Genomic DNA, 12,055 nt, shown 5'->3' with positions numbered 1-12,055 from the left:
TGAGTGTTGATTTTTCATTAAAAGCAAATATAAATAAATAAATAAACATTTAAATCGCTTGAGACAAATAGCATTAAAGACAAATGAAATAAATAATATAATGCAAATAAAATAAATAAGATATTCCAATAGCAGATAATTATTGCACTTTCCTTTTGTATTATTATTTTTAGACCCAATTAGACTGATGATGTAAATCAATATTTGCTTTTGGTCATTGTACAGCAAGGAAGCAGCTTTTTACAGGCTAATGATCACTATCAGCTTAGAAACAGACAGAGACCCCAAAAGTGACCCTGCTCCTCAAGGTCCACAATGTCAGCCTTCTCCTCCCCCAAAAGGAAAATATTAATAATTTATCTTCGAATCGACTTCTCCCTCTGACAGATTAGATTTTAACCATTTGATTTTGTTTGGACTGGGCGTTCCCATATTATTACTTAATGACCTTCCCAGCTGCTCCTGTCCATTTTCTGTCACCAGCAACCATCTGGACACTTATTAGCACCTCAATGCATCCACGCTGCTTTCCTCCCAAACTTGAATAAAATTAAGCCTGGTTGCATGCAGACTGCCAATATTTTTTTTTCTCTCTGTAGAATTCCCACCCTTTTTGTTGCAGGCCTAAGCTTTCTACATAATTTATCAATTTCGTTTGCATAATAATAATAATAATAATAATAATAATAATAATAATAATCACAGAAAAGAAATGTAGGCTGAACATTGTTGGGTTTTCTCTATAATTTCATTTAGTTTATTTAGGCAAAATATACGATCTGGACAAATTCCTTCAACGTTTCCTATTTACAAATTTAAATCACTTGTATTTACATTAAAGAAAGGACACCAAAAAACACAAGATAGTGACAAATAATAATTATAATAACAATAATTATAATAATAATAAAGTAAACAGCCTACCAAAATGTCCCAGCCTGCCTGGGCAAAGTGGAGGGAGAGAGAGTAACATTATAGGCGCGATTATAAGCTACACAACAATAGAGGAAGTAATCCATCCATCCACAGGATATTACCAAATTACGCCATTTGTTCTGTACCGTCTGAATGCTATGCTGCATTATTATTTCTCATTGTCCTTTTTAGAGAGCGTAAAGTCTTTGTTTTTTTTTTCTATTTGATTTTTTTTTCAAGCACAAAAAATGTCTTGATCAAGCCGAGGAGAGTGCAGTGAGGACCCGTTGCGTGGCGTCTTGTGGACTCCTGGCGCTGGAAGGCAGAGAGGATCTGGATAAAGAATAACAGAAAGGTAGATAAATACCCCCGCCGTGTTTGGACAGCGGGTTTCAATATGCATCTCAAGTGTCTGGCTGAGCAGTTTTGATTAGAAGCAGACTGAAGCCCTCCTTTTCAAGCCCTCGCGTTTTTTCTTTTCTTTTTTTTAAACACTAATAATTAAAACAACATGAACAATAATAGTGTTATCAATTTTACAAATCCGATTTTTTTTACGGCATGAAAAAAAACCCCTCACTGTTCATCCATTGTCAACAGTTGTAATTCGCTATCTCATCGTTAATTCTCTAAGAACGTTACGCACAAGAGGAAAACCTGAGGTAAAACTTTTTTTTTTCTTTGGGTAAGAGCGCTCCCCTGGGCTCTGGGTCTCCCATGGGTCTTTAGGGAAAGCACACAACCCAGACAGAGCCCGTTTTACTCGGTGACTTGATAAGTAGCCACACTCTCCCCAGAGGGAAGGAATTAAAAGGGTTGTGGGATGGGAGTCAAGACCCCTGTCACCCCCAAAGTAAACTGGGTATCGTTGAAAAAATTGTTTGTTTTATTTTGTACTGCTGTTATATTGTTTTATGTTAGAAAACGTATAAATAAAAGATGAAACAAATAAAAATAAACCTTAAGTATATATGCCAAAATTCGTTAAGCAGTTTACTCATTGTTTTTTTTAAATATTGTTTCTAATACTTCTCTTATCAGTAATGTTATAGCTTTATATTTTTTTTTAAAAGAGATCTAAGTATGTTTCTATTTCGCTAATCCAATAATCAGATCTCCTTCATTTTATTTCCGGCTGTGGCTGCTTTCATCTGCTTATGGCAACGTGTTGAAATTCAGCAAAAGCAATAAAGTAAAAACTGGTCTCACCTGTCATGGATGGGTCGAAAAGAAGACTTCAGGGTCTGTGTTGGAGGTGAATCCGACCTTACACCGTTTTCGTGATCTGATGGGAAAACAGTGTTAGCACTTGTCTGGTAGATAAAACAGAGACACGAGAATTTTTAACTAAACATTATTGTGTGTGTGTGTGTGTGTGTGTGTGTGTGTGTGTGTGTGTGTGTGTGTGTGTGTGTGTGTGTGTGTGTGTAGTCGATTGTGTGAAAGTGTGTGTGTGTGTGTGTGTGTGTGTCGATTGTGTGAAAGTGTGTAAATGTACTTTACTTGTGTGTGGATGCGTGTGCAGAATCTTTTATAGGCTAAATTAATTGTATTTGAAATCGAAAATAATAATAATCCGAAGTCGCTTTTTTTTTCAACAGAGCATTTTGCACGTCTCCTCATATGTGCAAACACAGACTGTCATCGTACCTATGTGTTTCGGACTGTGGCTCTCTGGTTGGGCTTTGCTGTCATTGGTGAGCGCTGCTGAAGCTGCTACCGGCGACACCACCACTGATGTCGGCTGCTGCTGCTGCTGCTGGGCCGGCAAGTGATGGTTGTGCTGGTGGTGGTGGTGCTGGTTTACTCCCAGAAACGATCTGACATTCAGCAGGGAATTCTGGCCTAAGAAAGCCCCATTTGTCCAATTGTGGAACTTTCCAATCTGGCAAGTGTACAGTCCGTGACTGGGGAGGAAGGCGGGGTGGGTCTGAATCTGGTGGTGGGGCGCTGATGGGTGAGTGGTGGCCCCAGTGCCGCAAGGGGACGTGGGTTTCTGTGACGAGCTGTCGGGACTAGTAGCGGTCTCTGCTAAAGACCATATTTTGGGCTTATTGTTGGACGGGAGAGGAAAGCTCCCAGGTCTGTCCGGAGACAAAACTCTTGTGGTGTTGTTGTTGCTGCTATCAGAGTTCTCCTTACTCCCTGGGTGAATTGAAATAGCGTTCTTAGATTTTTCAAAGGCCTCGTGGGCCTGTAGGGCGAAGGCCCGTCTTTTCTCTAAGTTGTCCAACTCTCCGGTTGCACCGAGGCCGCCCCTACGGTCCCTGCTGCCCTCCGATGACTTATCATCATCATCCTCGTTGCTTTGATCCCCGTCGTTGTCGTCGATTTTGTCTATATCTATGCTCTCCAGGTCAATCTCTTCCTCGTCTTCGTTTTTTTCTGCTTCGTCTCCACTGCCCAACAAGTTACCGTCCTCGTCCTCTTTGCTCCTGCTTCCCCAGGTCACCTTGTTCTCCTTCTTGAGCCTCCTCCTGGCGTTGGCGAACCAGGTGGAAACCTGCGTCAGCGTCATTTTGGTAATGATAGCCAGCATGATCTTCTCCCCTTTGGTCGGGTATGGATTCTTCCTGTGCTCATTGAGCCAGGCTTTCAAAGTGCTGGTGCTCTCCCGGGTGGCATTTTTAGGCCTAGCAGGGTCTCCGTACTGAAACTGGCCGTATGGATAGAAGGCAGGAGATGTGTGGGCTGCAAAGCTGGCAGGGTGGACGCCAGGACTGTCCTTCAGTTCGTACTGGGATCCCTTAGAAATCAAAGATTGTGTGTTATTAAAGTGTCCTCATGGAGCTTCATGCATAATTTTATTTCATGAACTGCTAAATACATGCTTCATATATACATATATATATGAAGCTCCATATATATATATATATATATATATATATATATATATATATATATATATATATATATATATATATATATATATATATATGATTCAAACAACTGGCTTTAAAAAATCTTTGAGTTACAGTTGCAACTGACTCAGCTGTGCCCACAAATAAGCTTCTCAGCTTGCAACATGTCACATGCTAGGCCTATGGCACCTGCAACTGCACAGCTCTCTGAGAGACCATTTATTAGCAATTATTGTCCGTAAATTGTCAGCAAAAAGTAACAAAGTGAATAGGACCAGAGAAAGTTTGTGATCACGCACACTGCATGTGCACGCAAACTGACAGCTTAAACATATAGTAGGCCTGCCTGTTAAACTCCCTTCTATGCACAATATGACAAAGCAGTATGAAGGCCCAAGCAAAGTTTTTCCCTTTTTTTCTCCCTCTTCTCACTCTGTAAAATATACACTTGCGTGACGAATTGTGTACTTTAAGTCTTTGGCTTGGTTTTGTGGAATCCACCCGCAGGTCGTTCAATTTAGTATTTTCGATAAAACCTATTTTTTTTTCTCAGTTTTACTCTGTGTTAGAGCCTAATACATGCCTTAGTCATTAACACACTCCAAGTTAATTATTATCACAAGATGTGCTGTGTCTTGCAATTCGTCAGGTAGAGAAAGTTAGAAGGGCATTCAACTAGGTCAGTAATGTTTACAAAACACAAACTTAAAAAAAGTAATTCCATATTTATAGTTTAAGATATTGTATCAGGCTGGTGAATATTTTTATCAACCTGATTTTAAAAAATCGTCAGAGCAAAAGCAGCATTTTTTTCATGTTGCACGGTAGAATACAGCTCCGCAGGATTATTTTTTTTCATAGTGTGAGACTAATAACTGCCTAATTATAATTTTCTCTTGTTCTTTTGCTTTATGCATAACAACAAAACACGTTTTAAGCCGCATTTTCAAGGTTTTTTCTTCTTTCTTTTGCATTTCGTCAAACTTTTCACCTTGCAGCTAAAACACACCAGCGGACTGTTAAATCAGTCAAGTATGGACTTAAACCAGAAAATGCGCAATATACAAATCGGCAACCAAGAGTATTCATTCTTTTGGTTGAAGTGACCTTTCGATTTTTTTTTTTATGATCAGACAGTGCTGGTTGGGACGGAAGGATTTACAAACATCTTTCGACAGAAGTATATGAACATGTTCTTACCATTTGTGAGAAAAGAGCCAAGTCCGCGCTGGTGTAGGGTAAGAAAGCGCTGTAGTTGTGTGCGTACGGGTTGGCGTACATGCCCAACACTGACGTGACAGCCGCTGCAGTGGCTGACGGACTTCCCCCGATCTCGGTGCTCCCTCCCCGGGACGAAGGCGTAAGCACTCCCGGTCTTTCGCTCCCGTAAACCGCCTGGGAGGCACTTAAGTACTGCGGGTACCCTAGCTGGGGGAAAGACATCTCCACTGCACAGTTCTTTTGTCCGATAAACTGTGCGTAAAAAAGTATGCGAGGCACAAAAAAAAAAAGAAAAAGAAAAAAGAAAAAAAATGAAAAAAACCCGGATGAGTAAAGAGAAAGTGTTTAAGCCAAAGTCGCAGCTACTACCGACATACAACGGTATGCAGTCAAAACAAACCGCTCTTAAATCTCTGCTTCCTCTCTTTTCTCGCGCAAAGTCCGCTGGATGTGATCTGATCAACAATTGCGCTCCGACTGACGCGCCTGGCCCTGAGGTCTCCAGGCTGATCTCTCAGATACAATTTGAAGTTGATGCTTTGATTGGCGTCCTCTACTTGAGCCTGCAAGCTCCTCCTCGTTTGGAGCAATGTGGATAATGTGAATATAGACTGAGCACATTGGCTGGGGCCCCCCTTCTCTCTCTCTCTCTCTCGCGATCTCTCTCTCTCTCCCCCCCTCTCTCTTGCTCTCTCTCTCTCTCCGTCCGTGTTTGGAGTTATTGTATGTTAAATGTTCAAGCATTAGAGTCCATTCACCGAAGGCTTTGATTGTTGTATGACAACCTGTCTACACGATTTTACAGCTGTCCGACACAAGGGGAAGTAAACCCGTCAAGAAGGAACTTACTTTGAATAGATTTAAATTGTAATTAAAGGGGGAAAGCCTGTCCGCCGAGGAATTAGTATTTGGTAACACGGGCTGCTGGTGCCTTTATTTAATTCAGTGGCATTATTTTTCAGTAAAAGTTTTAACATTAAAATTAATTTCTGTAATTTATGGATTTTTTTTTAAACCTACGCACTCGTAAAAGACACACGGGACTTAATCAGGATGAGATATTTAAAAGTTTATTTATTAAATAAATAAATAAATAAAAGCATTTTATATTTCTACAATGAAACAATTATATATATTTTTATTTTGTTTTAAAGTTATAACGCTTACTTCAAGACGGTTACAGTTAACTCCCTAAACAGTTGCGGAAATTCATGCAAATTCTTCCATATGAGTTATTAATTATGTAAGTCTTTATTGACTTCTGTTTTCGGTTTCCTTTGATTTCTTCATAAAGTTTTAATCAGCCTCTCCATCCTTTTCCCCCCTCTCACTTTCCATCTGCTTTCGTGTGTGTGTGTGTGTGTGTGGACTTAAAGCAGATTGTTGTTGTCCTTTGTAAAAGCAGAGCCACTTCACGTTTCCTTGCTTTTAGTGAAAAGGAATGTGGAAACGCCAGGGACGAGCCAAAGACCGGGTTACCGGATAAGAAGTCTCCAAGTCCATGTATTCGCCACAAAATGTTATTCAGGTACTTTTAGCTCCTATAATTTAATGAAAGACGTACCAACACACGAGAACCGGAAAAATATAGTGTGTAACAAATCTATAATTGTTTCTGGAATATATATATTCCAGAAACAATTATAGAATGTTTTCTAAAACAAACCAATCTTTTCAAAAATATTATCTCAATATTTCAAAGAGTGAAAAAACTCGGATGCTATTTTGTTCAGCGCCTCTTGAACTGCTTATCCAATTTCCAGCTCACAAAAAAAGGAAAAAAAAAAAGGGTCGGACACTAACCTCTGCTTAACTATCCACTCCTCACACACCTATGTGGCTCACGGGTGGGAGGGTGTTCATTTTTTGACTGTTCTATTTCTATTTGATTTGATTCTCATATCACCCACCTCCCGAGTCAAAGGGGGTATTCTGTAGATCTAGATTTAATACCTTAACGACTGAAGCCCAAGAAGTCAGTAGATTTTGATCTGCACCAGATGGCTCCGAGTGGATATTGCCGAGCGCCGAGGATCTGTTAAAAATATCTGTGGGGCACTGATGGTAATCTGGGTAACACATCAGAAAGGAGGGGAGGAATGGCAATTGTGATAACCCGCTGGAAATGTGTGCAGGGGGCTAAATATAATGGCTGTGGCGGGCTGGTGGAGGGGTGGCAGGGAGTTAGAAGACCAAAATTATGTCTAAACAGAAATGACACTGGAAAAGCCGAAGAGAAATCAGTGAATCGAGATGATGAGTAAATGTTTTAGAAACAGCGAAAAGATAATTTAATATTACTAGCTTACCATTACTAGTAATAACAGTGACGGTGATGATGATAATAATCATACTTAAAAAATATATGTTGACCGTGTTTCTTTTTCAGAAAAAAAGATTTTTATTAAAAAAAATCACAAACAAATCAATGAATTAGGTAAACAAAGACACGTGTCGAGGTCAGTAAGCCATCAATGTTAACTGATTTATTGAGTGTTGTTAAACTGTCTTTGCCACCACAAGCTTTTCAGGCTAAAACCAGAGAGAGCGAGAAAGGGAGGGAGAGTGAGAGGAAGGGAGGGAGAGAGAGAGAGAGAGAGAGAGAGAGAGAGAGAGAGAGAGAGAGCACGGTAAACTTTGTTCCGGATCCTCGCCCGTGTTTAAAACTCATCTTCATCACGTTCAGTTCTAATGCAGGCGTTCACCACATGTGTCGTCTCTGTATGACATGCACGCGCCTTCGCGCACAGGCGCTCACGTTAATGTTGTCAAAACGACTCTTAAATACTCTTCCCATTTTTAAAGAGAAAGAAAATCCCCCGGCTTATCATATCAGATAGTTTTATCGTGTAAATCTACAGGAGGCTCTTCATAAGCTGCTACGCCTTAATGGCCACATTCTAATAGGCTAAATCACTCAGTCCCAAGCACTGTGCGTTTTTAATTTTCCTGCCACCAATTAAAAATAAATAAATAAATATATACAAAAATAATAATAATACATAGTACCATAGTTAAGTATGTTCTCATATGATATGTGTTTTAATGTAAAATGATTGGAAACTTGTCAACAACTTCTGTTATACCTAACATATTCTCTCTCTCTCTCTCTCTCTCTCTCTCTCTCTCTCTCTCTCTGGTACCTTATAGCAATAGAGCCTCTAAAGCTATAAGAAAGATATGAAATATTCCCAGTTACTCTGTTGGAGGACAGCACTCTCTGCCATTACTCATGTTCAAGTAATAGAAAGAAAAATAACTGAGCAGTAGGTCTATACATTTTAAGGACAGTCCTGGCTGTACATTTTAAAATTACAGATACTTCAGTTATCAGATAATGGCAAACACAAACACTTATATATGCTTTCAATGGGAAAACGAAAAAGCTAAAAACAGATATTGTTAAATTCAGGCTTGTTAAATGAACAGCATTTTCTCTATATAGAAACCTGCGTGGTGACAGTGCATTGCAATCCATATTCAATACCACAGTTCATAATTGTTGTGTGATTCAACTTTATCTTGAATATCATAAATCATTTATTTTCTTTTTAAAAGCCAGATTTACCTTATAATCATAGCTTCTGTCATTTATAGTTTTTAAAACTAAGATATCAGTAGTAATCTGGGATCATGACAGTCTTATAATTTATTTTTGTAACTTTCTGGGCTCGAATGTAGTTCTCTAGGATGTGTGCAAATAGGTACACCTCATTGGCTCCAATAGAAGTCAACGAGAGTGAACCTGCATTACAATCACATTGGTTATGTTGACAGTTGGCTACCACCGCAGAGGTCAAGGGTGTCTCTGTGAACTAATAACTGTGGTGAAAGATACTCCTTTCCTGCCTCGAGGAGTGCCAAAGTTGAGGAAAGGTTAAGAATCTGCAGAATGTTCCTTTTGTGCTTTCTTTGCAGATTATCAAATTAAGTGTTGAAACAAAAACTCACTATCCTCCTGAAGAGAGGAGATTAGATGAATATCAATGATATTAATGGATCATCACAACTGTTAGACATCTCGCTTATTGCGTACAAGCCCAGTGCACACTCTCACATGCATTGGCTCTAGTGTTGTCCCAGACCTGCGTCAGAGCAAATGAGCTAGTCAGCTGTGGGTTGGAGTCAGAGGACCACTGGTGTTACTGTGAGACATTCAATACATAGGCAACTGCACCACACCTTTAGGTAAGGAAACAAGGAATTTCCTGGATAATAAAAGAGGTCTATTCTGGGTCAGGATGTTATGCACTTGACAGTTACACAGTTTGAGGGGGTGATGCCCCCCCCTCCCAATATTGATGAGACAATGAAGGTCTGCACTTGAATTTTTGCCAAAGTAAAGATGCTTTGCATAACCATTACACCCCCAACAAGTTTAGCCCTGGTACAAAGGCAGTGATCCATAGATGTACATACTATATTACTGAGGTCTTCAAATGGGTATGCAATGCTTTTATGAGTATTTTATGTATTATGCATCCAAAAACGTAATACAAAGTATAGCCCACATAGGTTCATTACACATATTTTATATCAGCAAGGCTGCCACAGCAAAAATACCACTGCCACCACTGCTGGCGCTGAAGGTATATTAAATATAAAGTAAATTAAACCAAACACTAACAGCAGAAGGTGTTAGCTCACGAATTATGATAAAGTATTGTCATGATTAAGCCCCTCATCTAATTAAAAAAAAAAACAACAGCAAAAACAACAGCAGCCACACTGGGGCAAAGTTAAGGGGAAAGCGCAACACTTCGTTAGTATTGACAAGTTACTTTTAACTCATTCTGGCTTCTAACTGCATAACATACAAAAGACAACAGAGGGATCTGACTTCTTTCCTCCCAAGGGCATTCTCAGGGGTGGGTAATGAACGGGTGGGCCCAGATTTTGATGTGGTTAGGGGCCAAGGGGAAAGAAATGTGAGAAGGGGTGTTAATTGTTTTGGCTCTTTGCTGGGGAAACATATCAACATTAGATCTAATGGAGGTTAAAGACTCTCATTGCCATAGGGGCTGGAGCTAATGAATAGCTATAGCTAGCCAAGAAGAGAGAGAAAAGTGAGTGAGAGAGATGCAGAGAGAGGGGAGAAAAAGAGAATGTAGCCTTTGCTGGGCTTTAAAAGGTTTTAACTGCATTGAGCTGAGTGTATTATTGCTCCACTGAACTAAGAGGATTAACTTAAAAAACTTATGAAAGTATCTTTAGATGAAATATATATTTTTCTTTTTTAAAATTAGACATCTAAAATAGTAAGCACAGCTATTTGCAGCTATAGCGACAGACCTCAAGGACATCTTCAACTATACATTTCAAGCAGAGGGATTTCACAGTCTCCATATTTAAAGTGGTATTATCCGTTAAATGTACCTTTATGAAATGTGAACACTTGCTTTTTTTGTGAGCTGTTGCAGTATACTTACAAAAACCCTACAAGTCTGCAGCAAAGACTACACTGGCAACTGTCAAACTAATTCCATTACTTTGTATTAAACTTCTTCTGATGTATGAATAGTGCATCAAATCTCACGAGCCAATAGGCTTTAAGCCACAGACTACCAGTCTTTACTATATGTGCATATCGCCAAAATAGCAGATGTATGCTAAGTAGAGTAAACACATAATGTACAGGGGAAAAAAGACTTTTGACAAAGACAGAAGTAATATCAAAGTCCTTGTTTTGTCCCACATATAATTTTATGCTAAGTCTGAATGAGGGAGATGCAAACACTGATTTAGAACATTAGCTTAGAAATATTCATAAGAGTTAGTCTCCCATTTCAGATGTTTATTTGCTACCTCAGAAAGTGAAATAAAAATGTGAGCATGCAAATCTGCTTTCAGATGATACAATTCCCACGTTTATTCATAAACAGAGTTAATTGAATTTTAAAGAACGGCCTTCTTGGGAAAAAAAAATACGTTTTTTTTTTTTTACACTGAAGTATTCTTTTGAAATGACACCCTTTGATAGTGGTGTAAAGGATAGACTTATAGATAAAATGATCAACAGACAGCATGACAAATGGAATTTTAATGAGGCTGTTTCTTTCATCTGTTATCATGTTGTGCTGATTTTCTTTTTTTTTTCTTTGCTTTTTGCTTTGGTGTGTCTTTGTACAAACTATTGATAGTAGTTGAAATCTGGTGTTTTTATGTTGCTGGACACGCTCCCCAGGTTGCATTGGACTCTCACTCCTAACAACACTGCTATCACCTTTATTAATGATCAGACTGACTTTGTTTTAGTTGCTTTGGGGTTTTTACTTCTTTCAGTGTTGTACTGGTTTTAAATGCAGAGACCGCTGGAGGGAAAAAAATGTCTGGATTAAATTCTGCTTTTAATTTTGGAAAAAAACATATTTATCATTCTGTTATTCTGAAGGCTTGTGTTGACATCTTTGGGACTTGAGAGAACACTTTGAATTCTAATTATTGATACCATCGTGGCTCCTGATTAGGCTAACCATTGGATGATGTGGTGTCACAGATGAAAACAGCAGCCTGTCAAATTCTGTAATGAGTTTTAGACAGTGACCTAGGGAGACGAGTGGGACGCTAGAGTGACAACACCTGAAAAAAAAGACGGGGTTTCAAAAGGGTTTACAGGTTATTGATGTATGAGATTAGCCCTTTGCATCACAGATTGAATCTTCCCATGTGCTCGAGCGAAGAGAAACTAGGTGGATTTTTCTTTATTTATCTGTTCAGAAAATCATGAAGGACCTCAATATCGGCTTAAAAAGAAAACAATAAGTTGAGTATCTTAGAATATACAACTTGAGTTGATTGATTTAGCCATTCTGATTGTGGATTAGATAAATATGTTGGGAACAGGAAACATCCTGACCTGATAATTTATTTTTATCATCCTGGAGTCCAATGATAACGGCTATTCAAAAACAAAGAAGCAGGAGAAGACAGAAATGTAGAAAGCATTTTTCACATGCTGCATATATTTTATAATTATGCAAATATGCTGCTACGCCAACAGCTAACTTACAAATGTATACAATGACTGGAAACATAAATATACAATTTGAATAACTCAA

At 38.9% G+C, this 12,055-nt stretch overlaps 1 protein-coding gene across 1 annotated transcript; it reads right to left on the bottom strand.

The window, feature by feature from the left end:
* Positions 1–726: 726 nt before the first annotated feature.
* On the bottom strand, positions 727–5,581 carry irx1a (iroquois homeobox 1a). Its single transcript, XM_085473192.1, has 4 exons — positions 4,977–5,581; positions 2,566–3,661; positions 2,125–2,200; positions 727–1,248 (listed from the first exon to the last, which is right to left on the bottom strand). Exons 1-4 carry the CDS (start codon positions 5,217–5,219, stop codon positions 1,173–1,175), a joined length of 1,491 nt encoding a protein of 496 aa, XP_085329318.1. The 5' UTR covers positions 5,220–5,581; the 3' UTR covers positions 727–1,172.
* Positions 5,582–12,055: the final 6,474 nt, after the last annotated feature.

This window comes from Copadichromis virginalis, linkage group LG11 (genome assembly GCF_057382275.1).
Source record: "Copadichromis virginalis isolate Kocher_CV1m ecotype Utaka linkage group LG11, C_Virginalis_male_GT1.1, whole genome shotgun sequence".
NCBI lineage: Eukaryota > Metazoa > Chordata > Actinopteri > Cichliformes > Cichlidae > Copadichromis > Copadichromis virginalis.
Note: the sequence above shows the minus strand (reverse complement) of the source record. Positions and strands in the feature narration are given on the sequence as shown.